General features: G+C 28.7%; 1 protein-coding gene across 1 annotated transcript in view; it reads right to left on the reverse strand.

The window, feature by feature from the left end:
- The window catches only part of LOC107452990 (cell adhesion molecule Dscam1), a gene marked incomplete in the record, with an annotated part of 286344 nt that overhangs the window by 152241 nt on the left and 108400 nt on the right, over positions 1-25703 (reverse strand). Inside the window, 3 exon segments of the mRNA XM_071184722.1 lie at positions 15111-15380; positions 16707-17000; positions 20782-20931. Of these exon segments, the coding sequence (XP_071040823.1) occupies positions 15111-15380; positions 16707-17000; positions 20782-20931 (714 nt within the window).

Raw genomic sequence — 25703 nt, forward strand, 5'->3', positions numbered from 1 at the left:
TTTCCAATAGTTAAATTTCATAAAAATCCGATTAAATTTAGGTTTATAGCATGTGGTACTAATAGTTATAATTCTGATATTAGTAAAAGGTTTTTTTGTTTTTTAAAAATTATTTTGCTTAAAATTAAAAAAGAGAAAAATATTATTATTGAAAGTAATGTTGAAGTTTTGGATTTTATTAAAAGTAATGATATTTCCAGCATTAACACTTTTGATTTTGAAAATTTGTATACCAGCATACCACATGAAAAAATTATTGAGATTTGTGAAGGTATTTATGACAAGTATTTATTTGATGAAAAAATTGATAGGTTTAACTGGTTAGATTTATGCAAGTTTAATCTTTTTGAGAATGTTCTTTTTAATGGTTTAGATTTTTATAAACAAATTATTGGAATTCCACAAGGTAATTCCTTTTCTGGGGCTTTTGCCAACATTTTTTTGCACTTTTTTGAGGCTAAATTTCTTGAACATAAAGTACTTAATGCTTTCCGATACATTGATGATTTGATTTTGTTTAATTGTGACGATTATAATTTTATTTATACAATTTATCCTGGTGATTTGGTCCTGAAAAAAACTAATGAAAATTGCTTTAATATTGAATATTTAGATTTTAAAATTGATATTGTTAACAATTTTATTAAAATTGGTGTGTTTGATAAAAGAAAAGCCTTTAATTTTAATGTTATTTTTTTCTGCAACTTTAAAACTAATTTGTGTAGTAAAATATTCAAAAATCTTGTTTTTTCGCAATTAGTTAGGATCAAGAAAATTTGTAATAATGTTGAAAGTTTTCGAGAAGCTGTGGATAATTTTTTAAATAATTTGAGTAAAAATGATTTTCCTTTTAATTTTTGTAATGTTAATTTTTTAATTAAAAAAATGATTGATGGTTTTTAGGTTTTTTTTATATTTTTTCTTTTAACAGGGCGCAATTCTAGTCTTAACTGAGCAGCCCCAGTTAAGCATTCTATTAATTTATCTACGTATCTCCTTCTCCTGACCTTTTCATATCATTTTTAAACTTTTACTGCGCATTATTATAGGGGGCGTTGTTTTTCAGTTTTTAGTGTTTTCTTTTCCTCCGCTTTTGAAGTTGATTCTTGACCTGTGACTGTGAGTTTTTAATTTTCTGATGATTTTTATTGATTTTCTTTTCGTAATTTGTTTATTCTTTTGAATGTATCTTGTTTTTCCTGGACCTCTATACAAAACCATCGGGGTACTGAGGGAGATATTTTAAGCTTTTGCTTCTCCCTCAAATAGAAATGGTTTTGTTTTTAATGGCTACCGGGGCCGGTACCCCCTGAAGACGTCGGCTTCGGTGGTCATATTTTTATTTTATTTCATTTGTTTTGTATTGATACTTTTTTCTGAAATTTCTGCTGCTTCTTAGCGCGTTTTTTTCAAAGAAGTTTTATCCTTTTGATCTTAATTATTTGTGTTTTCTTTCAGTATTAAGTGAAAGGATTAATAGATGAGAAAGGATTAAGTGAATGAACGCATGGTGCACAAGAAAGCATTTAAGAGAAAATAGCCCCCAGAGCTGGCATCTTTTCTTGAATACACGCTAACCTTTACAGCTAAAGAAATTTAAGTTAGCAAAGCTTTTTATAGGTTATTTTATTTTCTGAAATTATCAGCAGATGTCTTCAAGTAACTTAAGGGAAATAGTAATCACCATTTTAATAGTTGATGGAGTTGATTCGCACAGCTTTATAAAGTGTTAAGCGAAGAGATTGGTACCATAATCTGGTAAATATGCTTGTGTGAATGTACAGTGCACCAAAAAAACCGGACCACCCTAAATAACTTCTGATCTAATGATCAAATCTTCATGTCCTATACTCCTTCTTAATGGTTCGAGAGGGGGACTTCAAATACTGACCTCAGGTAACTTGAATTGTAAGGTATAAAATTTTTTTACATCATTTTAAAGTATAAAAAAATGAGCAAAAGTGGTTGAATAGTTCCTGAGAAATCGAATTTCAAATATAAGAGTTCTTTAAAATTCCATTTACCAGTAACTATTCAACCGATTTCTCTCAAATTTTATATTTTGCCTTGTAAAATTACATAGTTTCAAATAATGTAAAAACTTTTTCGACTTTTATTAAATAAAGTAATAAAAAATAATATATATATGTACTAAAATTAATTTTTTGCTCATATATATATTTGGCTAAACGAAATTTCTAAGTGTGAGCAAAAAGGTTTCAATTCGCTTAAAAATTTTTCGCAATATAATGAAATACGCAAAAAGTGAAATTTACATTAAGGGGTTCACACTTTGAACCTCTCTCCTGACGAAACAATGGGGACCATATTTCCCATATTGCAGCTATTCCCTATATTTTGGGGGTCAGTGTGTGCAAAGAAAGTACATTTTTGTATCTTATTTCGTAACTTAAAATATCGTGTGCACTCATTAAACTAGTACACTTTAGGTCACTCTTTCGAACCATTAAGAATGAGTCCTTGAACGTGAAGATTTGATCATTAGATTAAAAGTTAATCAGTGTGGTCTGTGTTTTATATTGTGCAATGTACATTAAAAAATTATAATTTTAAATACTTTTTACCTGATTTCACAATTAATTAACATGAATACTATACTTTGAAGGAAGAAAAAATGGATAGGTTTTGTTGCTTAGTTAAATCTTGAGTGGCTTATCCTGTTTTGTTTATATTCTGTTCTATTCTCATTTTGTTTATATATTTTTATTAAAACGATATTTTATGGTTCATAAAAAATTTCTAACACTTTAATTCAATTTTTTATTTTATTTTGATAGTCGAAATATATATTTAAGGCATAAAGCAAAGCTTTTTTTTCTGCCAAAGAAAACATTTTTGGTTTTGTTTGTGTATAAAACTATTTCTAAACTTTTATATTTCGCTTAGTTTTCACATAGTTTCAGACAACTGCTAGAGGTATATGTTTCATCAAATAAAAAAAAGGATGCAATAATGCTGATAATTGGTGTTCATTCAACTCTTTTTAGTAACTTAGCGTGTCAGTGTAAGTATTGTTTACAATACTAATTACTGGTAGCCTTTGCTTTCATTTCAAAAAAAAATTGCCATAAATGCTTAATTTCATAAAAAAATATCAAAAATTATTTTATAATTATTTTTATATAAAATAATAATGATGTATTGGCATTCAATTTATTATTTCTTATCAAAACGTTGTAAATATTTTATAAGATAATTTTACTTTACGCTCCTTTCTTATTCATTTAAAGAAAATATATATTTTTTTCGAATCTTTTTTCGAGTTTTCTTTTAAAAAAAGAAGTTAGTGCACGCTCGAATAAACAAAACAAAGTGACAATTTCCTAAACGAGAAAGCATTGCTGTTTTTGTTTATCTGCAAAAATATCTCACAATTTTCACTTTGCGTATTTTCAAAGCATGTGGCTTCTTGGAAACAACCCAACTTTTTAATTAAGGACACATTTTCCCTTCTTTCTCTTCAGCCTTTGTAACTAATTAGATTTTATTTATTTAACTCTTTTATGTAGAGAAAGAGGAGGCGTTAGAAAAAAACCTTAAAAACTAGAAAACTAGAAAAAACTTTCCGAACAGCAGAAGTGACCTACGAATTTTTCTTTCTCCCTTTCTTGCTACAACGACATTTAATTATTCCAGACCATTGTTCTAAGTATGGTTAATTAATTTTTTGCGCTTTCTTCTTTAGAAAATTCTGGCATTCCTTTGTTACAACTCAGATACTTGAGGAACATCAGTTGAAGGTGTTATTTTTGAAGTGGCTCGCCTCCCGCTCTAATTTCTGCACCAATGAATGGATTATACTTACAAAACATTTTTTTTAACAGACAATATCGGAAAACTCATTTTTTACCTTAACAATAATGTGAATGGCTGCCTTTATTTCCGAAATAATTAGTATTTCGGCAATTAACTTTTTGAAATAAAGTCAAAATTTGCATTTATTTTTTAAAATTAAATAAAGTTTTTTAAGAAACTCTTCAAGTTAAAAGTATACTTAAATTAAATAAGAAACAAATAAGTTATCTTTAACATTCAAATACCATCGCAATAGAAAGCAACTGCCTTTTACTTTTTTTGCATACGTAATAAGATTGTTGCGAATTAATTATTTGAGAAATTCTTATTATTTTTCAAAAACTAAATTTCAACCAATATATTAAGACAATGTTAAGCAGTTTCTATTTTTAAAAAAAAATGGAACAGAATTGAATGTTTAAATAATCGTAAGAAATGTTTGTCTTCCAATCAAAAAATTTTACAGGCATTAAACACTTATTTAAAGACTCCGCTACTAGCTTTGATGTTCTAAATAAAAAGTTTAGAATAACATTCGAAAATTTTATTGGAAGTTCTTGGGACTTTCTTTACAAAATATCTCAATTAAATACTGAATTAATTAGGTAATTATTAAGTGAAATGCAAATTATTTTAGTATTTTATGATTAGTTACTTTTAAAATGCATTGTGTATATGCTTTACATGTTCATAGTATTTCGAATCGGTTTGTTCATATTTCATTATATCATTACATTGTCATAAATTTCGGAGCACACTGTATAAAAAATCTTGATCAAATTACGGTATAAATTACTGGCACTTAAACTGCTGGTACTTTATAGCGTAATTTGATCCAGAATTTTTGCAATGCATATTACACCATAATATTTTTCTATTTTGTTGAAAAATCGGTTGTGAAATTTGTTTTCCTTTTCCTTTGCCTTCTTTAGGTGACAAGTTAAAATATACTTTCTTTTTTTTCAATACATGGCTAGAGTTTTAAATAAAGTCACGGTAAAGTAGCCGGCAATAGTCTGTGCATCTAATTAACCGTATTAATTTCCCGTAAGAAACGTTTCCTGCCAATCATTTATAGCTAGCATGGTTTAAAAATTGACTGGACAAGACATTGGAACAGTGGAATGAACTGTGAATGCGGTTTAATTAGTTTTTCTAGTTGTTTCATCAATAGTAAAAATGGTGTGCTATCTATGTGAGAATGAATGTATCGTATTTTAATAGTCTGTGGTCAAAAATTGAGGAGTGCAGGATATTATAAACTCTTCGCGTGTTAAAGGGAATGGAGGAAATATTGTAGTGTCAACGCTGGGACTCGAAACCCCGATCTGTCGGTCATAAGATTGATAAATTAGCCTTCTCGGCTCCAACCAGATGCAGCGATCCAAATGACTCCATTAGGTGGGTCTAGTTGGTGCGATAAAATTCTGGTTTATTAACTGTATTAAATGAAACAATAAATTAACGTTTTTTCGCCCACTTAGCAGTTTGAGTACCATTTTATTTATGGTTATTTGACTTTTTGTTTAAATATGGTAAAAAAACAATCAAAATAATCGCTATTTAACCATTTTTTCGGGAAATTTCTAACAGTGTACTTGATAGCCGTGTACTATGAAATTTGACTCATCTTGAACTGTCTATTGTTCAATTCGATACCTTATTAAGATTGCTTCAACTTTGCACCATATTATGGTTCAATATACCGACATTATGGTTCCACATTGCACCGATTTTTTCTAAAATTGCGTGCACTTAAAGTGTTGAATTCTTTAAGAATATTTTTGCAAATTAAAGCCTTTAACAAATTAATAGCTTCAAAGTAAATAAAATTTTCCTAAGTTTGATGGATGTATTACAGATTAATAGAATGTTTTTTGAAACTGCACCATATTATGGTTCAATATGCCGACATTATGGTTCAACATTACACCGATTTTTCTAAAAAGGCGTGCACTTAAAGTGTTGAATTCTTTAAGAATATTTTTGCAAGTTAAAGCCTTTAACAAATTAATAATTTCAAAGTAATTAAAATTTTTCTAAATTTGATGGATGTATTACAGATTAATAGAATGTTTTTTGAAACAAAAAACTCTACAAAAAACTGTTTTTTTTTTATTTATGGATAGTACTGATGAAAGAGAAAAGTTTTTATCTCAGAAAAAAATAATGATTACGTTAAACTTTTTTTATATCACATCATTTTCCTAAAGAAAACCAGATTACTCGTGAATAATCCAGGAAAAAAAATTTAATAAAGATTTTCTTGGAATGACATAGATATCAGGAACTTTACTGATATAAAAGTTCGAAAAGTTGAAGAATATAAAAGTCAATTAGAAATTCATTCCTTGCAAGAAGCGATTTGCCGATAAATAATTAAAGACCCGAGGAGATGTTTTAACAAGAGTAGCCTGGAACTATTCTCAGGGGAGGAAGCTGATTGCCGAGTCGTTAAATATCAAAGAGTTCGTGCCTGAGTACGAAACTTCTTGGAGGGTGTGAAACTGATGCAAAAGCTGAATGCAATGGCTTGTCATTAGGATCAAATGCCTGTTTTACGGTCTTTTTATGAGGCCTTCGAGTCATCAGATTTTATACGGCTTCTCAATAAATAATCAGCGTTTTTCTTGAGACGAAGAAAGTGTAAAGATTTTGAAACTTAAAGTGATGCTCGAAGAATTACAGACATTCCTACACGATGTTTATAAAGCTGAACCTAAATGATTAAGTAAAGGTTCTAATTTTTATGAAGTTGATTTTTCTTTTTTGGTGTATACTGATGCATTGAATACATTACTTTAGTTTCGTCTACAAATTACAATGTAAGAAACTATAAACTATTTCGAATAATTTAAATGATCACAAAACCACGTTAAACCACAATATCACTCAACTTAGAAATCACGATCCTTCTATGAAGTATCAAGCTGAATCACTTTATGGTTTAAATTTTATTCTTGATTGACTATCTGATTTTTGATTACTCGATATTATGGTTCAATTCGGTAAAAAACCATATTAGGTTAACAGTAAAAGCTGAACGATATTATTATTCAGCGTACTAATAATGTGATTCAATTTTTAATCTTTCTGAACGAGTGTGTAATTTAAAAGTAAATATTTTATAACTTTAACTGATACTTAAGAAATTAAAGAAATTTCTTTACAGCATTCTAAATCTGACTGATAAAGTACAGGTTTCTGATTTTTTTTTCTGATTTTTCTTTTTTAAATACTTTCTGATGAATAGAATAATTTCAGTTTGTTTTCCATAAATTGAATCTTTATAAAATCAATTTTTGAATTTGGGTTGAAAATTAAGGTATTTTGAAACGAACTTTAAAATGTCCAGACTTTTTATAGTAATATAAAAGCTAAAAATGAAATAACTGAAAAATTACACCTGACAAAAACATTTTTTTTTAGAAAAGATTATAATTATAGATTGTGAGACCTAGCTTAAAGTGGTGCCTTGTAAATGTTAGAGTTGATGATTAAAAGTTGTAACTTAATTTACTGGAGATTCGAATGCTTCGATAAAGTTTTACCTACAAATTACAATTTATAAAAATAGATTTTTGATATTACTTAAGGTTAAAATTGAAGTTATAATTAATTATATTTAATCGTGAAAGTACAAAATAAAATTCATTTCTATATGTATTTCTAAGATATATTTCCAATACATTATTTCTAATTTTTATCAGCTTATAAGATCTCTAGTATTAGCTAGAAAATTCAGTTAAATATACTGAAGCAACAGTTATAAATGCACTCTGAAGCGTTAGCTTGGGATATACAAATATAAAAGAACAATTTTATACATATACATTTGGAATGTTTTATTCGTTATTTCCCTATCTTTTAATGCAGCGTGGACATTTTTATTATTTTGACTGAACCAATGTCAGACAAAAATATTGCTTTATTTTTTAAAGAAAGTTTCATAGTATTTACATAGTGGAAGGATTATACAAATTAAAAATGCTTTTAGTAATATTTAAATTGTGCTCAATCAACAAAAAAAATTACAGAGCATTATTTTAGCCTTGCATTACGAAATTAACTATAATTTATGTTTCAAACAATTTTCAACCCTCAAAACTAATAAAATATACATATACGATTAAATATTTACAAGATATTTTTAAAGCTTCCTTTTATCAACCAAAACTGGAGTGTGATACTTTTTCATTTTATCCTATTGTTGTCGTTCTGGGTTTATTTGGTAGTCTAAATGCTCTATAACGTATCATCAATTCAATTTCTGTAATCTACTTTAAAGGCTAAATCTTGTTCAAGAAACAAAAAATAGGAACATGAAAATAAGAATAACGCTAGCGGAACTTCCTTGAAATTTCTGAATCACTTTTAGCAATTTATTGGGGGAAGTAATATTTCATGGAAACTGAATATAATATTCACACTTGCAGTCCTTTATTAGATTTAAAAACGTTTCCCTTTCAAAAGTTTTTGCAGAAACATGTGCTAGTAAAAAAAATTTTGGTATAGAAATATGTTAAACGTACAGTATTATTTCTTAAACAAGTTAAGGCTTACGTTTCTTAAAATGTACGTAATGCATTTTAAATCTAGTTGTAAACCAGAATAAATTTTTGTTTTTAACTATTAGCGCTGTCCAAAAGAATGAAAATAAAATAACAGTTTCTAATTAGTGAAAATATTTATGACTCTTCGGAAATATTTTATTGTAAATATATAAATTATATAAACGCCATGACTGCATGTTCTTTGAAATTAATATTCTCAAAAAAATTTCAATTTCAAATTGTTTATCATTTTTGTACTTTCAAAAATATGTCAGAAGACCCAGTGTATGTTTTCAGACCGTCTGTAGTTTGTATATCTATGGTGATATTCTTATCTATTAAAGCTGTAAAAATTATATTTTAGTAAAATTTAACGCAAGTGAGTTCTGAAAATGATAAAGCAAAATCAATTTTACAGTAAAATATTAAATGACTGTAATTATTTATAATAAATTCTTCGAATATAAACGAATATATAACATAATTTATAATTTTCTTAATTTTGCAATTGAGCTTGTGCTTAGCTGAAAAGTTTGAGTTTGGAAAAAACAAACTAATTTGCTTAAATGTTATTAAAATATCACTTTATGATGCTGCAACATTCAGTAAATATAAAGTTATAGATTTTAAGCGTCTGAATGAATATAACTTTATTTTATGAATTACAAGTTTTTTAATTTATCTTTTACGACTAAGAAAATACATCTAAATGAATTAGTTTATGAAATGCATGTTTTGAAATTAAATTTTAAAAATGAAAGAAATGAAAATTCTTAGCAATGCACATCTCTGTTATAAATTGTTCAGCGTAAAAATCTAAATAATGTGCTTCGAATATCTAATTTTAATTTTAATATTTACGCAGAAATAAAAACAGAAAAATATTAACTTTGAGCGACTTGGAACAACATGAAAATATTCTTTTAATTGTTACATATTTAAAAGAAAACTTTTTATTCATTAAATGTATTTTTTTTCTATACAAAAAAAGAAACGAACATACTATTTTATAAAAAGAAAAAAAAACATATAAGACATGGAATGTTATGAAAAATACATAAAAACAACTTTAATGAATCTTTTGAATTCAAAATTAATGATTGTGTTTAGAGATTCAAAAAGGAAAAAAAAAACATTATTATTCCTAGTAAAAGTATATTATTATTGCATAATATTATTATACAAAATGTATAAAAAGTATAGTTTAAAAGTATATTTTTAATATGCAAAAAAAAAAAATAAATTTCTTATACCAGCTTAGACTTCTAAGCTAGTATAAGAAATACTTTATATCAGCTTATGCTTTATATTTCTTATACTTTTAAGGAATAATTGAATCGATGTAGAAGTATTTTATTCACATTAATTGTATTAATCAATACATGCAAGCTCCGGTTTTAAAGCACGTTGCGTCACAAACCTAATTATAGACGCCTTAATTATATTCTAGGAAATTCTGAAAATATTTGTTGCCGTAATCGAATTACTTATTTCACTTCATGCAAATGCGTAAAGAACGGATACATACTTAGTGCTAAACAAGGTATTTAAATCCGTGACTGTATATCATTAATTCATCTCCATATACATCAAATACAAGCTCGATTTTGGGTAAAAGAGAATTACGTGTTCCGTTCGTGACTGCGCCAATAATAGCGCCAAATGATCGAAAGTACAACTGTAAAGGTGCAAAGTTTTAATTAAAGGTCACGCACATCTTTGGCGCACGTGACCATCCTTTGGACAGCTAGACCGTGATTGACCCGAAGAGAGAAGCGGTATTAGAAATGTAAGCGACAGAAAAGTTGAGTAAAAATAAAAACATCGTGAATCGGTCTTCACTTGAACCGTGAAGGAATGTGGGAGGAATTGATAAAAATTTTAAGCATGATTGGCAAAGTGCGGGTAGAATGATGGGTGTTCTTTCTATCGACCTTTTTACAGACTCAGGAACTAATGCATGAAGGTTTGAATGATTACGCTTTTAATATTTTATGCTGTATTAACTAAATTAAATTGATCAGTTCTTACATTAAAATTATCTAATTAGATTTTAACTTATTAAGGTATTTAATGTAAAATAGTGCACAACATTAAAAAAGTTTAATTTAAAGAAGGAAATATATTTATTAATTTCGTTGAAATAAATTTTTTATTGCGTATTTCAGCAAAATTACTTTTTCATGAGCCGCAGTAGTCCTGTGGTTAGAGAATCAGTCTGTGATCTGGAGGACCCGGGGTTCGATAATCGACTCCACTAAGACTCATCGATTAATTGCGATATGCGTGTTCGTAGAATTTATGGAATCGAAAGTGCTATGGTCGGTACCATGAGTACAGGAATCTCACAGTCGAGACTGCTGTACCATGAGTATAGAAATCTCGAGAAAATTTCGTTCCCCTTCTGATGTATGTCTAAATTGAAGAAGTGTCCTCAGGAATGAGTGGTGCTGCCATCTATCCGTAGGGCTCTGAGCTAAGACGAACTTTAACATTTTCGGTGTTCTTTTGTCAAATGAAAGTCGTACCTTCCTGACTTAATTCGCAAATGGCCAATGGCTGGCAAGTGTGATATGTTAAATTGTCATTAAAGAGAAAAAAAAACTTTTTCATGACCCTTTGGTCATCGCGTTTATATACTCTGACTAAGGGATGTTAATCCTTAAAATTTGTAACAGGAAAGAACACCTTATAGGTAAAGAATACCTGCTTCCAAACACATAATGCAAACCAGATCCAGATGTCTGGGTTATTAAGGAAAAAAGGCAATATTTAAAAGCATAGAAACTGAAAACAAAGTACTTGAATAGGTGTCACTCTATTCCTACCTAACCTTTTTTCAGTTCGTTTTGGCTAATATTTTCGATTATGCATTTATATAATGTGTATTCCTTTTTTTGATCCATATTTGCAAAGTGGTTAAAGTAATTATTTTTCATTGTGAAGGACAGAGATTCTATTCCATATGAGAGCTTGAAGAGTATGCAGATTCAGATCGATGAGAAAAAGCATGCCTGAGGGTTCAAATGAACGATGTGCAGTGTTAGCCGCATTGCGCACTGTTGTTATTTGTAACGAAACTGTAGCTACCTGATTTACATGATCCTGTTCGCCAGCAACTGGCTGTTGAAAAATTGTTTTCTTTTTTTCATTTTCTTTTCATTATTTTTGAATAATATCATAGTATGACGTTATATTGTATCTTAAATACGGATTATGGTATTTTAAGTAATATCTCAGCATATAGTCATAGAAGTATGCCGGGTACAAGATATAAAGAGGCGAAAGACTTCTGGAATATTTATTTCTGGAATATTCTTCTGGAATATTTATTTCTGGAATATTCTTCTGGAATATTTATAGATCGAAGATATTGCATGTGCTGCGGTAGATGATATGTGAAAATATCATAAGCGATTTTCAAAGTTTCCAAGCGATGTCCAATGTTTCCACACGTTCAAAGATGAGCTTCACCATCGGGACAGGGATTGGCAGACTCGCTCAAATACACCTGTATTTTTTTCGGAATTCGGCAACAACACACACACAATTTTTGAGACCAGAATCATTTCGGAATTCACAGATGTTGCGTATGCAGTGCTTTTCAGTGCACACCAAAGAGAGAAATCAATGCTGCTTAAATCAGGTGCCACCGTTATTAATCCATATGTAGAACAACACAAGCTAGGGGCGAAGGAAGATGTTCCCGATTATAGGTTTCTATAAAAATCTAAATCCTAGAGATGTCTTTACCTCAAGTTAAAGTTTGTCCCAATAATCCTGGGCTACCTTATTTGAGTTGTTTATCTTGTGTACCATTTTCGACTGAGTATTGGCTGTTAGTAAATTATGTTGGAAGGTAAACTTACACTATTATCTACATTATATATCTTAGTTTTTTATTTGTAGTTGTTCGACATCTCAGAAAAATTTCTTTGAAGAGGATCCATTTCCAGTGATTTTGACTTTTACCAAAATTCTTGTCGTAATACTTCTATGTTTCTACTCCTCCCTTCAAGACTTTTGAAACGCAAACTTAAAAAGAAGAGCGTCTGTGATCCCTGAATAGACTTTCTTTATTTGGCCAGATTCTGAATTATCCTGGATGTTAAAAATGCTCTTTAATTGAAGCAGATTTATTGTAAAATTGTTAAACAAAATAACTTTGAGCCGTAAGCTGACTGATAAAGAAAAAATTCAGTAACGACCAAATGTGTAAATGTAACTTTTTAATAAACCTTACATTAGAATAAAAAGAGAGCAGTTTTTCTAATAATATAAATTTTATGTTAATTGCAAATAATAAAAGTTCTTAAAATTTGTCTCACTTGATTGTTAGGTTTTTCTGTTCTTAAATACAAGTTTGAATAAAACGTGTATAATAATTTATTTAATTTTATTTATAGTTTATACATTCAAACTTTTAAACTTACTTGAAATTTTGAATCTCATAAATTTATATTTTAACTACTTAAATAATTATTTAGTCTCAAAAGATGAGACAAAAAATAAACTGACTAATACATGGGCAACCGTTTGTAGAACGAAAAATCGGAGAATAATAGAATGATAGTTATAGATGTACACATGAGAAACATATTGTTAATAGTTGTTTTAGTACCCAAGTAGAATGTTACTGTAAACACTAAAACTTATTTACAATTTTGTTGTATTTTAAATAGCAACATTAGTTTATTTTACATTATCATTTAAAAATTTATTGCATTAATATTTCAAAATTTATAAATGATAAATGGCTGCCAAATTCAAAATAAAAATAAAAATCAGGTTTAATGAATTTAGCAGTAATTTTTTTATCTTATAGCATTTTTTTATAACTTATGAGATGGGTATTTCTTAATAGATGCACTGTTTGTAATTGGCTGCGCATTTTATTTATTTTGAAAGAAAACTAATTAATTTTACATGATTAATGTAAAATTCTATAAATCTATGTTTTTTTAAATAAATAAATACATTTATTAACAATTTATAAACAATATTTTTAACATTTATGATCTCTTAGCAACTGAAATGAACAAATTTAATAAAGTTTTTTATTGAATGATTATTTAAAACAATTTTAAATTCGTTTTGAAACTCCAATTCAACAATTGCCACGGTTAAAAAATATCCTGCATTCTTTTAGTAAAATAAGCTTTCTATTTTATTTGAATAACTTATAAAAATTATTCAAAACCACTTAAATTTTCAAATATGTTTTCTTATGAGAGCAATCTATATTTATTTTAATCTATATATTTCCATGCATGGAACTACCCAAAACTCAATTTAAATGCAATTTTATTATCAAACCTTATTTTAATTTAACTAGATCTATTTATGCTGGAAAAGTGAATTTTCCATTGAATCATCTTCTTCTTACTTTTTCGTAGCTTGTTTGATTAGGTTATGTATGCGTTTTAAAGAGAGGCACTATTTAATTTATTCGGGTTTTAAGAAGTCAACAAGTTTATGAATACTAAAAATCTCTTCAAGCTACTTTAGGACCCTCAGCTTATTAAGTTTGGTCGTCAACGTTATTGCATGTATTTAAAAGCCTAATCATCACTAAACCTTTTCTAGATGGCTTGAGGAACGTCAAAATAAAGGATTAACGTATCACGCAAGGATGTCGCTGTTTTGACGTAAATCCTCTGTAACGCGGGACCTGCTTCACTCTCTTCTTTGATAATCTTATACCATAAATAGAAAATATGGTTTACATCAGGGATTGTATTCCCCTAATTCTTAAGTAGAAAGTTCGGAAAAGAGTATTTTAAGTTTTCATTTTATAGATATGCAGTTGAATTTATTTAGAAAACGTATTAAGTTTATGTTATTTTTCTCACATTTCCCCTTGGGTTAGAAGTATGAATAAAGGTCTTTTTTTTATCTCATGAGCATTAGCCATAAAAATTTGATTCGTAAAAATTATGTGTACTTATATGTATATGCTTAACAAATTTGGGTTTTGTTTTTAAAGCCAAATCGACGTTTTATTTTATTACTCCATATTTTAGAACATTCAGAGTTTAAAAAACTGAATTTCTGAAACTTAAGATGTTATGAAAGGTAAAAAAGCATAGAGTTTTTTTTTGTCCTTCAGTATTAAGCTCAACTAAAATATCTGACCGGCACCGGTTGTTAGATCACCGATGCGGGTCTATACGAATTCCGCACTCGGCTCGCGCTAATTGTGGGTGGTTTTCGTGGTTTTCTCTCCATGTAACGGAAATGCGGGTAAGTTCCATCAAAAGTCCTCAATAGAGGTATATTTTTCCCTGAACTTGATACAATACTAATAGTTCCTTTGTCATCTGTATTAGGTTTACAATTACAAGGCTACGGAGTTGATCTTTGCTAGTCGTAAACTCAAAATTTGGTCGGCTGTTCAACGGCGGTTATAAAATGAAATAATATCCGTCTAAAAGATATAGAAAACTTATTCAAAAATACTTTTATTATTTTATATAAGATTTTATATCGTTTTCACGTTATTACGATGCGTTTCCTCGTGCTTGAGGCATCTGTAGTCATTTTTATCATATTTGTTAAAAAGTTAAACATTATATAGTTTTCAAGCTATTTTATGCAGTTGCATAAAAAAGCCAAATTCATTGTAGGCAAGGATGTATATACACTTAATACTTTAACTAATGGGTATATATCATTCATAAATTACAAACTTGTATTTTTAAAAAAAATAAGTAAAATAAAAACTAAGGATGTCATTCTTACCCGTGACAAAGAGTTCTGCTGAACCTTGAACAACTTCTTGGTCATTACTAACAAAGCATTGATATACTGCTGCATCCTCTCTCCGCACTGGATTAATTTGTAATATGTCTCTGGATACCAGCTTTATTGGTCCATTTGCTACTATTGTATTCCCATTCCTCAACCATACCACAGAATGGACAGGGTGACCCATTACTCTGCAACTGAGGGTAGCTGTCTTGCCAACATCAACTGTTTGGGATTCAGGATCAATCTTAGCTGATAATGGAGCTGCAAACACATACATATTCGTATCACACTTACGATCAGGCTGATTTAAGCTAGATTTCAGAATTTAACACGAGAAGTTATGCACTGTAACTATTAGCACACTAAAATCATTTAGTGTATGTTCAGCTATAGAGGTTATTTTTGGTATTGCTTTAATGGCAGAGGAAACTCCATTAAAATGTAACGTAGTCATATGCTTCAATCTTAGAGTGCTGATGAAATGATTTTAACTCTCGATGATCTTAAATTTTAGAGAGTTAAAATCGACTCATTAACAAATTCAATTCTTTGATTTAACACTAATTGCGTGAATGGTTAATTTTTTTAAATTATTAAATATTTTTTGATAATTTCTTTTTGTGTGAGAAATGAAATTTAAATGTGAAGGTACATTTCAGATTCTCATTGTCGTCATTTGAACAGACAATGGTTAATATTTTATTTTTTTCTGGATTAAGTACCTGTTCATCATTTCGCTCTTTATTTGCACAGTCTTAAAATGATTACATGTATTTTTCAAATGTGGACCCATTAAGAAATTTTGTATAACTATATTTTAGAATAAACAATAAAAAAATAAAAATAATTTTATTAAAAAGATAAATATAAAATTAACTGCATGAAATTTCGTATTGCATTGGATGATTTACTTCAGATTTTCCTTCAAAAAGTAAAAAAAAAAATCATACTTTAATAGGAAAAATTTTGAATTGAGTGTCGAAAAATCAATATTTATTTTATTTAATTCTATTAAATGTGATTTGCAAATAATAAAAAAGTGAAATACGGATGATTGTATTATAAAAACGAAAATTGCTAGTGTAATAGAACACTAATTTTACTTCATAAACTTAAAAAGATAAACGATGCTTCAAAAGGAGTTTAGAAAAATAGATTACAAAGTCTCATAGCACATCAATTAATAAAATAGTATAAATACATCGCTCTTATAAATGGTGGTTTTAATCGAAATAAACTGAAGAAAATGAGTTTTTTATGTATTAATTATTTATTCCTAATTTATGAAAGTAGCTTGTTTTCTCCTATTAGTTCTCAAGTGGTTGACAAAAAATATGAGATTAATCCTCTTAGGTAGGATAGCTAGGTATTGTTAAAATTTATCGCTAAAAATTGTTAATGAAAGTCTTAACTATCTGTGACTCATTAAGGTTCTGAAGTAACTAATCTAATTAATGATTATAATTCTTCACTAAGTTAGAAATCAATTTAAATAAACTACTAATTGCATTACTGATTTTAGCATTAGCGTTTCAAGTCATTTGTGAGAGAAATGATCAATAAAAAATAAACGTAATGAAAACTTACATGATACAAGAAGTTTGGTTTCAGCTTTATCTTGTCCAACTGAATTATTTAATTCACAAGTATAAACCCCCGTATCTTGAATTGCAGCTTGTTGTATGATGAGAACTCCGTCTTTATGCAAAATTCTGTCTGCTAGATGAAATGAATTGATCCTATCCCCATCTCTTCTTCCCCATTTGTATGATGGCTGTGGATATCCTTGTCCAACGCAAGGTAAAAACACTCTTTCTGATTCTTTTGCGTGGATAATGGGCCGAGATTCAGTTATAGTTGGTGGTAGTGAGGCATGAGGTTCTAAAAGAAGAAAAATTGGCTCAATAAATTAAATAAATATTAATTATATGGAACAAAATTATATCAAATGTGATTTCCTCTTTTTAAAAGAAAGAATAACTCAGATAAATCAACAACAATAACTGGAACAAATAATTCATATAATTCAACAATAAAAACTGGAACCAATGCTTCATATAATTCTACTGCAATAACTAGAACAAGCAATTCATATTTGTTCTATAATTTGAGTTATTATAAATAAAAATGTTACTTAATTTCAAATGACCTGAATGATTTGGTTCAGGTGATTTGCGAGATGATTAAAACGGTTATTATCTCATATTTCAGTTTACTAGTGGTGTGCGTCTCGGAAAATATATTTTACAATTTAAATTTAATCTAAAGAGATCAACGCAGAGACATATTAATAAGAAAAAGGTCAATTGAAACAGATTCAAGTCTTTTGGACCGGTCAAAAATTTTAATTTAGAGGGAGGTGTTAAAACACAGATTTTACTTTTGTTAAATGTACACACACAAGACAAATGTTCCTAGTTAATAATTAGAAAAAGTATGTAGTATAAAGTTTAGAATATAAAGTAGTACTAAAATAGTATAATGAAATGTAAATTTAGGGCTTTTGAAGTCTACATGAAATTTTTGATCCTCAGTATCGATTATGCATATTTCGATTTTTCTATTCACTCATTTCGTTAAATTAACATGTAAGATCCAGAAAATAAAATTTTTTATTGAGCATAACTAACTCCAGTGACAGCATTTTACTTACTTGGTATTTTAAATTTAAAAAAAATTAAAAAATATGATAAATATGCACCTTGATTTTGGGGGGAAAAAGCTCATATATCATTCATGAAGAAACTCAATTGAAATATATGCTAGGATGAGTTTTAATAGTCTTTAAATTTTCAGCCACACACACTATATAATGTATCTAGGGCAGGGGTGTCGAACTCGCGGCCTGCGGGCTGCATGCGGCCCGAGATGAACATTTTTGTGGCCCAGTCATTATATCCGAAGCAAAGTAAAAATAAAATAGAAATGTGAATTAGAAACAAACCAGCATATAAAATTATAATATATTTTATTTATACGGATCATTTTAAATCGTACTCGCGAAAATGTAAAATTCCAATTCGCTGAAATGGAGTCCATTTCACACTAAGCTATCAATTGGATAGTACATATTCAGGTTTATCCTACTATAGCGAGGTACGTTGGTTATCTTGCTCCAAGCTTCTCAGGCAATTCTGGGATATGAAAGAAGAATTATGTAAGTTTTTACAAACTAAAAATCAAGATAAAAGCTTGTTCTCCGATCAAATATGGTAGCAAGATTTATCTTTTATGGCTGATGTAACCAAACACTCATCCGATTTAAATTTATTGTTACAAGTCAAAGATCAGATCATTACGAACATGTTTGACATAATTAAAGCATTCAAATGTTAACTATTTCTTTGGGAAAGGCAACTGAAAAATGAGGATTTAATTCACTTCCCAACGTGCAACAAGAACAAATCTAGTTTGTTCTTGTTGATTTATACACAAATGAAACTGCCATAGATGAAACTGCATCGTATCAAAAATACGCAGAAATAAATTTCAAATCTTAGGACAGAATTTGAAACAAGGTTTAAAGATTATAATTCTTTGGAAGACAAATTTTGTTTGCTTTCTTCGATTTTCTCAATAAATACAGACTCAGTACCCAGTTACATGTAAATGAAAGTGATTGAGATTCAGTGCGACTCAAATTTGAAGGCAAAAGTCATTGAAGTGGGTGCCTGAATTTTGCGAATATTTACCATCAAGGTTTGAAAATACTCGAAAATTCGCATATGAAATTATTTCCATGTTTGGAAGTACTTATCAGTGAGAGCAATTATTTTCTGTTATGAATGGAAATAAATCTCTTGTTCGAAACCGTATTAATTACGCTCACGTTGGGTCAATTTTGAAAGTAGTCTCGGGCAATAAAATTCCTCCCGATATAGAAAAGATAGTAAGTAGCAGAGAAGAGATGTCAAATATCAGGACGTAAACAATAATTTAACTTTATATATGTTTATTACAATTCAAAATAAAAATATTTGTTTTCTATGAACATTGATTTTTCTTTTTTTTCTCCTTTTTTCTGCGGCCCACCTAATGTTAAGCATTGTTTATTTGGCCCAAGTTAGCTTTTGAGTTTGACACCCCTGATCTAGGGTATTGAATGTTGTATTCATTCTGTATATTATCTTTAATGTATAATAAGAAAATGAATTTTGAAATGCATTTCCGTTTCAAATGAATTCTCTTCTTTATCCCGATTGCTATTGATAGAGTAATATTTATAATCATTAATTTGCTTATTAATCTAGAATTCTACTTCAGAGTTTAATTATTTTAAGATTTATTTTTTTACATAAGTTAAGGAATAAGAAAATCAAAATTTTCTCTATGCGGTGCATGTTTGGTGCATTATTTTGGACATTAAATGTTCAACTTACCTTCTAAACTGGCTTTAATGTTCCGTTTTCAATTTCTAATATTTGTAATTGTTAAAATATTTTCTAACGATATAAATATGTCACAACAGTACGTTAATTTTATTTGTATTTTGCAACATATTGCTCATTTGGCAATATAATACTGTTGACGTTAACATGACTTAATCTAATTGTTTGTTCCAATGGATAATTTCTTTTCATTTTTTAAATTAAACTAAAATAATGTTACGTAAATTGTTAATTGCTTCATGTAACTGTGGCTTTTATTTAAATGTAATTTTTTCTAACGTTGTTAAGAATGAGCTGAAAACTAATGATTAGTAAACCTATTTAATTTCTATTTGCTTAATTTTTTATAAATTAATTTTGTAAAAGGATTGGCATAATTTTGTAAAAGCATTGAAGCGAATAACTCAATTTTCTCTGTAAATCATCCATTGAACTAAGAAGCTTTTAAAACTGACTCATTTTAAACGAAAATGCTATTCAATAATATATCGATTCATCCAATTTGAAGAAAAAAATATTTCATAAGACAGAATAACATTTATAGGTAAAATGTTTTTAAAACACTTATAAATTCTTTAATTTATTTTAATTGTATTTATCACCAATACAGTTTTTATTATGCATATTTATACTTTACAAGCAAAATTTTAAATTAATTTGATAATTTTTGGAATTAAATTTGATTTTTTAAATATTTAAACGTTTCTTTAAGGGGGGAGCGATGAATAAAACTCTCCGTCTATCTTTATCTCTAAATAAAGGAGAGAAAAAACCTTTCAAATAATATTTATTTATCTTTAATGCATATAACTCTGCAATCGAAAGTAGCCAGTTCATGATATATTTAATCAATTCAAAAAGAAAGCATTGTTAGAGCCATTACTAAGTATTTTGTTACGATTCGTAAATTCCAACGGTTTTTGATATTTAAAACAGTTTCTCAATTATGTGAGCTCTCCGTCTCTTTTGAAATATCACTCCCAAATGGCAACAGTCTTTTTCTTTCTCCAAACGTATTTGCTATCCATATTATCAAGCAATCAAAAATCAATTATTTATATAATCTTTAATTAAAGTTAATTTCTGTAAACATTGCAGGAGTCATTACTATGCATTTTACCCCTTTTGCATTGTTAACAAAGTTTTAATGATGAGTCAAACATAATGAAACGAATAAATCACAATCCATTTCCGCTGTTAGCTTTAACTGAAGAAATTCCGTAAGCAGCAGAAGAAAAATCATGAATTATTCATGAACGAAAAGAGATGCTTACCCCTAATGATGAGTTTGCCAGCTGATGCACTGAGTTTGCTTTCTCCTATCAGCCTGTGATGTACTTGACACTGGTAGCCGACTAATGTGTCCGTTGGGGCTACATTTTTGATGAGCAACTCTCCAGTTGGTAAGACGATATATTTGTCCCCTGAAAATAGAGAAACTATAAAAAAAACACCCAAACATAAGATTAAAGTTGCGGTATTTGAAGAAATTTACATCAAAGAAAATGTTAAGCTTTTCTAACAGTAGTTTTGTATTCCTGATGGGTAGTAAGAATGTAAAACCTAAAAAAAAAAAAAGGAATATGTTTGTTAATGTTCTTCAAGTTGCTAAATAAAAATATTGGATTGTAAAAAATACGAAATATTATACATTTCGTGTTAAAGATTCATAATTGTTGATTGCTAATTTATGGAAATAACTAATTGATCATCCGCATTAAATTCTTGTTTTTTAAAATGTAAATGTTAAAGGCTTATATAGTTTGATATTGCTAATATATCTCCGGTTTACTTGGTGTTAGTTTGGTTTAGGCACAGAATCTCGAGACTAATATATTGCCGTACAAAATCTCTCAACAAAAATATCGCCGATCAAAATCACGCAACTGAAATATCACCGGACAAAATTTCGAGCTCGAAATATGGTGTGGTCAAAGTCTCACATAAGGATAATATAGTGTATGCTATTTATTATTAATTTTGAAACCTGATATTTTTTTTTGAAAAATGCACCCATCTTACTTTTCTCGTGCTTGGAACCGATTTTAGCATGATTAGTATTTTTTATTTGTTTATTTAAAAAAAAACTTTTAAATTTGGTTTGATATGATACTCTCGCTTTTGATATGTTACTCTCACTTGTGCATTTTTGTGTGGATTCTTTGGACAAACGCATAACAGAAAACATTCTTTGTAGTTAAAATTATTAATCGCAAAGTCATTTTGGTCATTCTTGGACATTGGGAGGGGCTGCAGATATATTTGAGTATTTGCATATTTTACAGATAAAACACATTCAATTACCTATTCAAGAAAATAATGCATGTTTATTATCAAATTTTTTTTTCGTTTCAAACGCGTGCTACTTTTCAGTATATTTAATAAACGATAATTTGTTCACGCGATATTTGATCCTCGAGATACTTTGTCCACGCGAGACTTTGATCACGTGAGATTTGACCTCGTATGATTCGTCCACGTGAGATTTAGTTCCCGCTAGACTTTCCCCGCGATATTTTGTCCGAGTCCCTCTATTTTTCCTAATAAATTAAACTTTTATGACATATTTTATTAAAATGCATTTGCAATTAAGATTTATTCTGAAACAAGCTCTATTTATACACTTTTATACAATGAGAAAAAAATATGTTCAAAGCTATCAGAATATCGTAAAATTTACTGTGTTTTTAGCTCTACGGGATTAGTACATTTTTCCGATGAGCTTTAGTAATGATTTGGATAAAACTATCAGTCAAATATAGTTATATAATGTGTTTTAAAATTCGGTAAATGTGGTAAATAAAACTAGTATTTTTTTTGTAATTTGTTTGAATAGCTTTAAACTAGTATAAATGACTGTACTTGTACGCTTTTATACATATATATGTTCTTAAAAAATAGCTAATAGTTAAAAACAAGTTTTGTTAAGGACTGAAACTTCCTTGTCATCGTTTCTTATAAGAATTGTACTCAATAATTTATAAAAGTTGGCATGTAATAAAAGAAAATTTGACACAAATTTTATTTTTAAAATAACTTTGTTGCAGTAAGTGCATTTGACTTTGTTGCATTTGACTTTACTATGATTTATTTTGGAAAAAGGCATGAAATCATCGGAAACTTAGGAAATATCGTTATTTATTAAAACTATACTCATTAACTTAAAATAAAAGTAAGCAAATTGAGACAAAAATATATTTTTTAAGATAAATTTGTTGCAGTAGATCCAAATAAAAATAGGTAAATCGCAGTCATTTATCTACACTAAATTCATAAAATCTTACGCATTTTTTTCTTCTTATGAAAATATTCTGAATTGGCAAATGATTAATTGTCATTTTACTTCACGATATATATTATGCAATTATTCCAAATAATACAGGCTTGTCTGAATATTTTGTTTTTTCTTTACTTAAACCACAAGCTATTATGCATTTAGTTTTTCAGGGTATTAAAAACCTAGAATTTAATCCCAATGTCAACAAATTCATTTTGCATATGATCTATAATAGTCTCTATTAGAGTGATTTCGATTTGAATAACATATAAATTGAATTCATTCCTAAACAAAAATTTTCAACAGATTTTACATCAGGGCAAAACATTGACACAGCCTCCTACGAAAAGAAAGATCTTTAATTTCCCAAGGGTTATGTATAAAATATATTACGTTTATTTATCATATAAGATGGTATAAGTAGCTAGAAAGACTTTGAAACTGTAAATCAGATAAAAAGATCAAAGTTCGATGGGATACTTGAATATTGTCTTTAATTAAAATAAATAAGTTCTCTTCAGCAAGCAAAGCACGTACAATTACAGAGAATCTGTCATTAAATTAAGTCCTCCAATCATTCATAGTATCACTCGAACGTCATGCAATATTTATCTAATTAAACTCACAGTGAAATATGTAATTGCAAGTTTGTTGAGGTACTACGAGATCTAATTAAATGTAATGCATTTTCTAATTATTTCCGTGGACGTCAAAAATTAAATAAGTTTATTTGAGCAATATCAAAGAATTTGATAATGAGTTCCTATCATGTCATTTATGAGTATCAGATAAATCTTTCAAACATCATTTAATTAAAATAAATACGCTTTGCTTAAGTATTGATCGAAAGTGTATTAAATTTGAAAAAAAAAAAAAAACGAAATTTAAGTTATGATTTCATGAAATTTAAAAATAAAGTTTTCTTTTCTTTACTGACTTATTAAATACCCTCTTTATAATGAAAATTAGTTATACAGTCCTGAATAATTATTTCTTTTGATTTTTTTTTGCCCTAAAAATGAAATTTCATAAATAAATCTCTCATTTTTTAACGATTTACCAATTAATTAGCTGTATTTCATTAATTTTTTAATATCAGTTTGTCATGAAACCACATGATTGTTGTCAAAACGGCTACTTTCGAATTTTTCACGAAACTGCTTTCTCTCATATGTGCAATAGCTGTATATTCTAAATATTTCCCAACACTTTTTATTTTATTTTAAAATCGCTTGCGTTGTATGGCTGGATGGCACATGAGTTAAAGCACATATAACTACCTGTGAGAAAATTAAAACATCAATTCACTGGTATATAAGACTTGCTAACTTGGTTCAATCACGAGGTACCTTTTGATAGATGAATGTTGGCATCGTCCATAACTCCGCCCCCACATTGGTGACCTCCGGACGTGATTTGAACACACAGTAACGCCCACTTCGCAAAAATCTTGACAGTAACGCCTATTTTGTTGGATGATCCACATTGAACATTTGACTTGCTACTTGTGACTGCAACATTATCCAATCCTCCTCACGCAGTTTCTACTTAGTCTCGTCTCGATTAAACATAACGGCTGCTTGCATACACTCGACTGCTAATGGTAACACAGGAGCGAATACGACTGTGAAGTTAATGCACCTCTCGCATTCAGCACTCAAAAACCCGGTGACCTTAAAACCAGCTCTCCCGGTCTCTCAAAAGTACAGCAACTAGTGGTATCCTTTCATCGTATTCTATCCCTGATAAAATTCTGGTGGGGGAGTATTGTGGCGTAACTACCAATACGAAAATTAAAACATCAATTCACTGGTATATAACACATGCCAACTTGATTCAATCACGAGGTACCTTTTGATAGATGAAGGTTGGCATCGTCGATAGCTCCGCCCCCACACACTCATTGATTAAGTTGATTTCCCGCTCACGCTAATTTTTTGTGTCGTTTTCCACTATTGATTGTGTTAACTGGTGTGGAGTATTAAGCCTAAATTTTTTTAAAAAAAAATCATATGCTTAAACGTGCAAATATAGGGAATTCCACAATTTAGAATTTTTCCACAATTTCTTCAAAAATGCTTTCGCCAAAAAGGGAGAAAAATTTCCTCAATCTTCAAGACATTTGCCCTTTTCATTGTGCCCTAGTAAAATATGATGCGTTCTTTTATATTTTTAGTTATTATATATGACTCTAAATAATAAAAGGAGCACGATATTATATTGAGGCACTCGAAAATATAATTAATGCATACGACAAATTTACACATAATGTTTAAGTACACTGTAAAATATTCTGGATTAAATTATGGCATAAATTTCCGACACTTTGGATGCATCATTCGTAAAATTTTACAGTAAAATCCATCCTTACCGCAAAATATTATACAGTTATTTTTACAGAAATATTTACTAAATAAAATGATTTGGAGGTTTTACGGTAATTATTACTGTAAAAATTACGGTATATCAGAGTTTTTGTTCCGAAACATGTTCCGGCAAAAATGGATTTTACGATAAAAAATACCAGGACCCTGATTCGGAATTTTTACAGTGCAGTAAAAATTTTATTTTTTAAATTGGCAAATGATTACTTTTGCTTTTAACTATGATTACTGTGATTAATGATTATAACTATGATTACTGTGATCTGGGCTTCATTCCATCATTCTTATTAACAATAGTATTATTTTCACTAAGCACTTTAAGTAAGCTTGTTTCATAGAAGAGACCAAATGATCTGAAAGCTTTTCGAGTATTGTTTGACTTAATAGGGCTTAAAACTGTTTTGTAAGTAAACTGAAAGTTACACGGTAGGTTTTTGAATTAGCTATGAAATAATGTTTCACATAAAACTAAGAACAAAATATTAGGATTGATTTAATTGGGACATTTTATTTCTTTTTGGAAAAATTTTTATAT

This window comes from Parasteatoda tepidariorum, chromosome 8 (assembly GCF_043381705.1).
Source record: "Parasteatoda tepidariorum isolate YZ-2023 chromosome 8, CAS_Ptep_4.0, whole genome shotgun sequence".
NCBI lineage: Eukaryota > Metazoa > Arthropoda > Arachnida > Araneae > Theridiidae > Parasteatoda > Parasteatoda tepidariorum.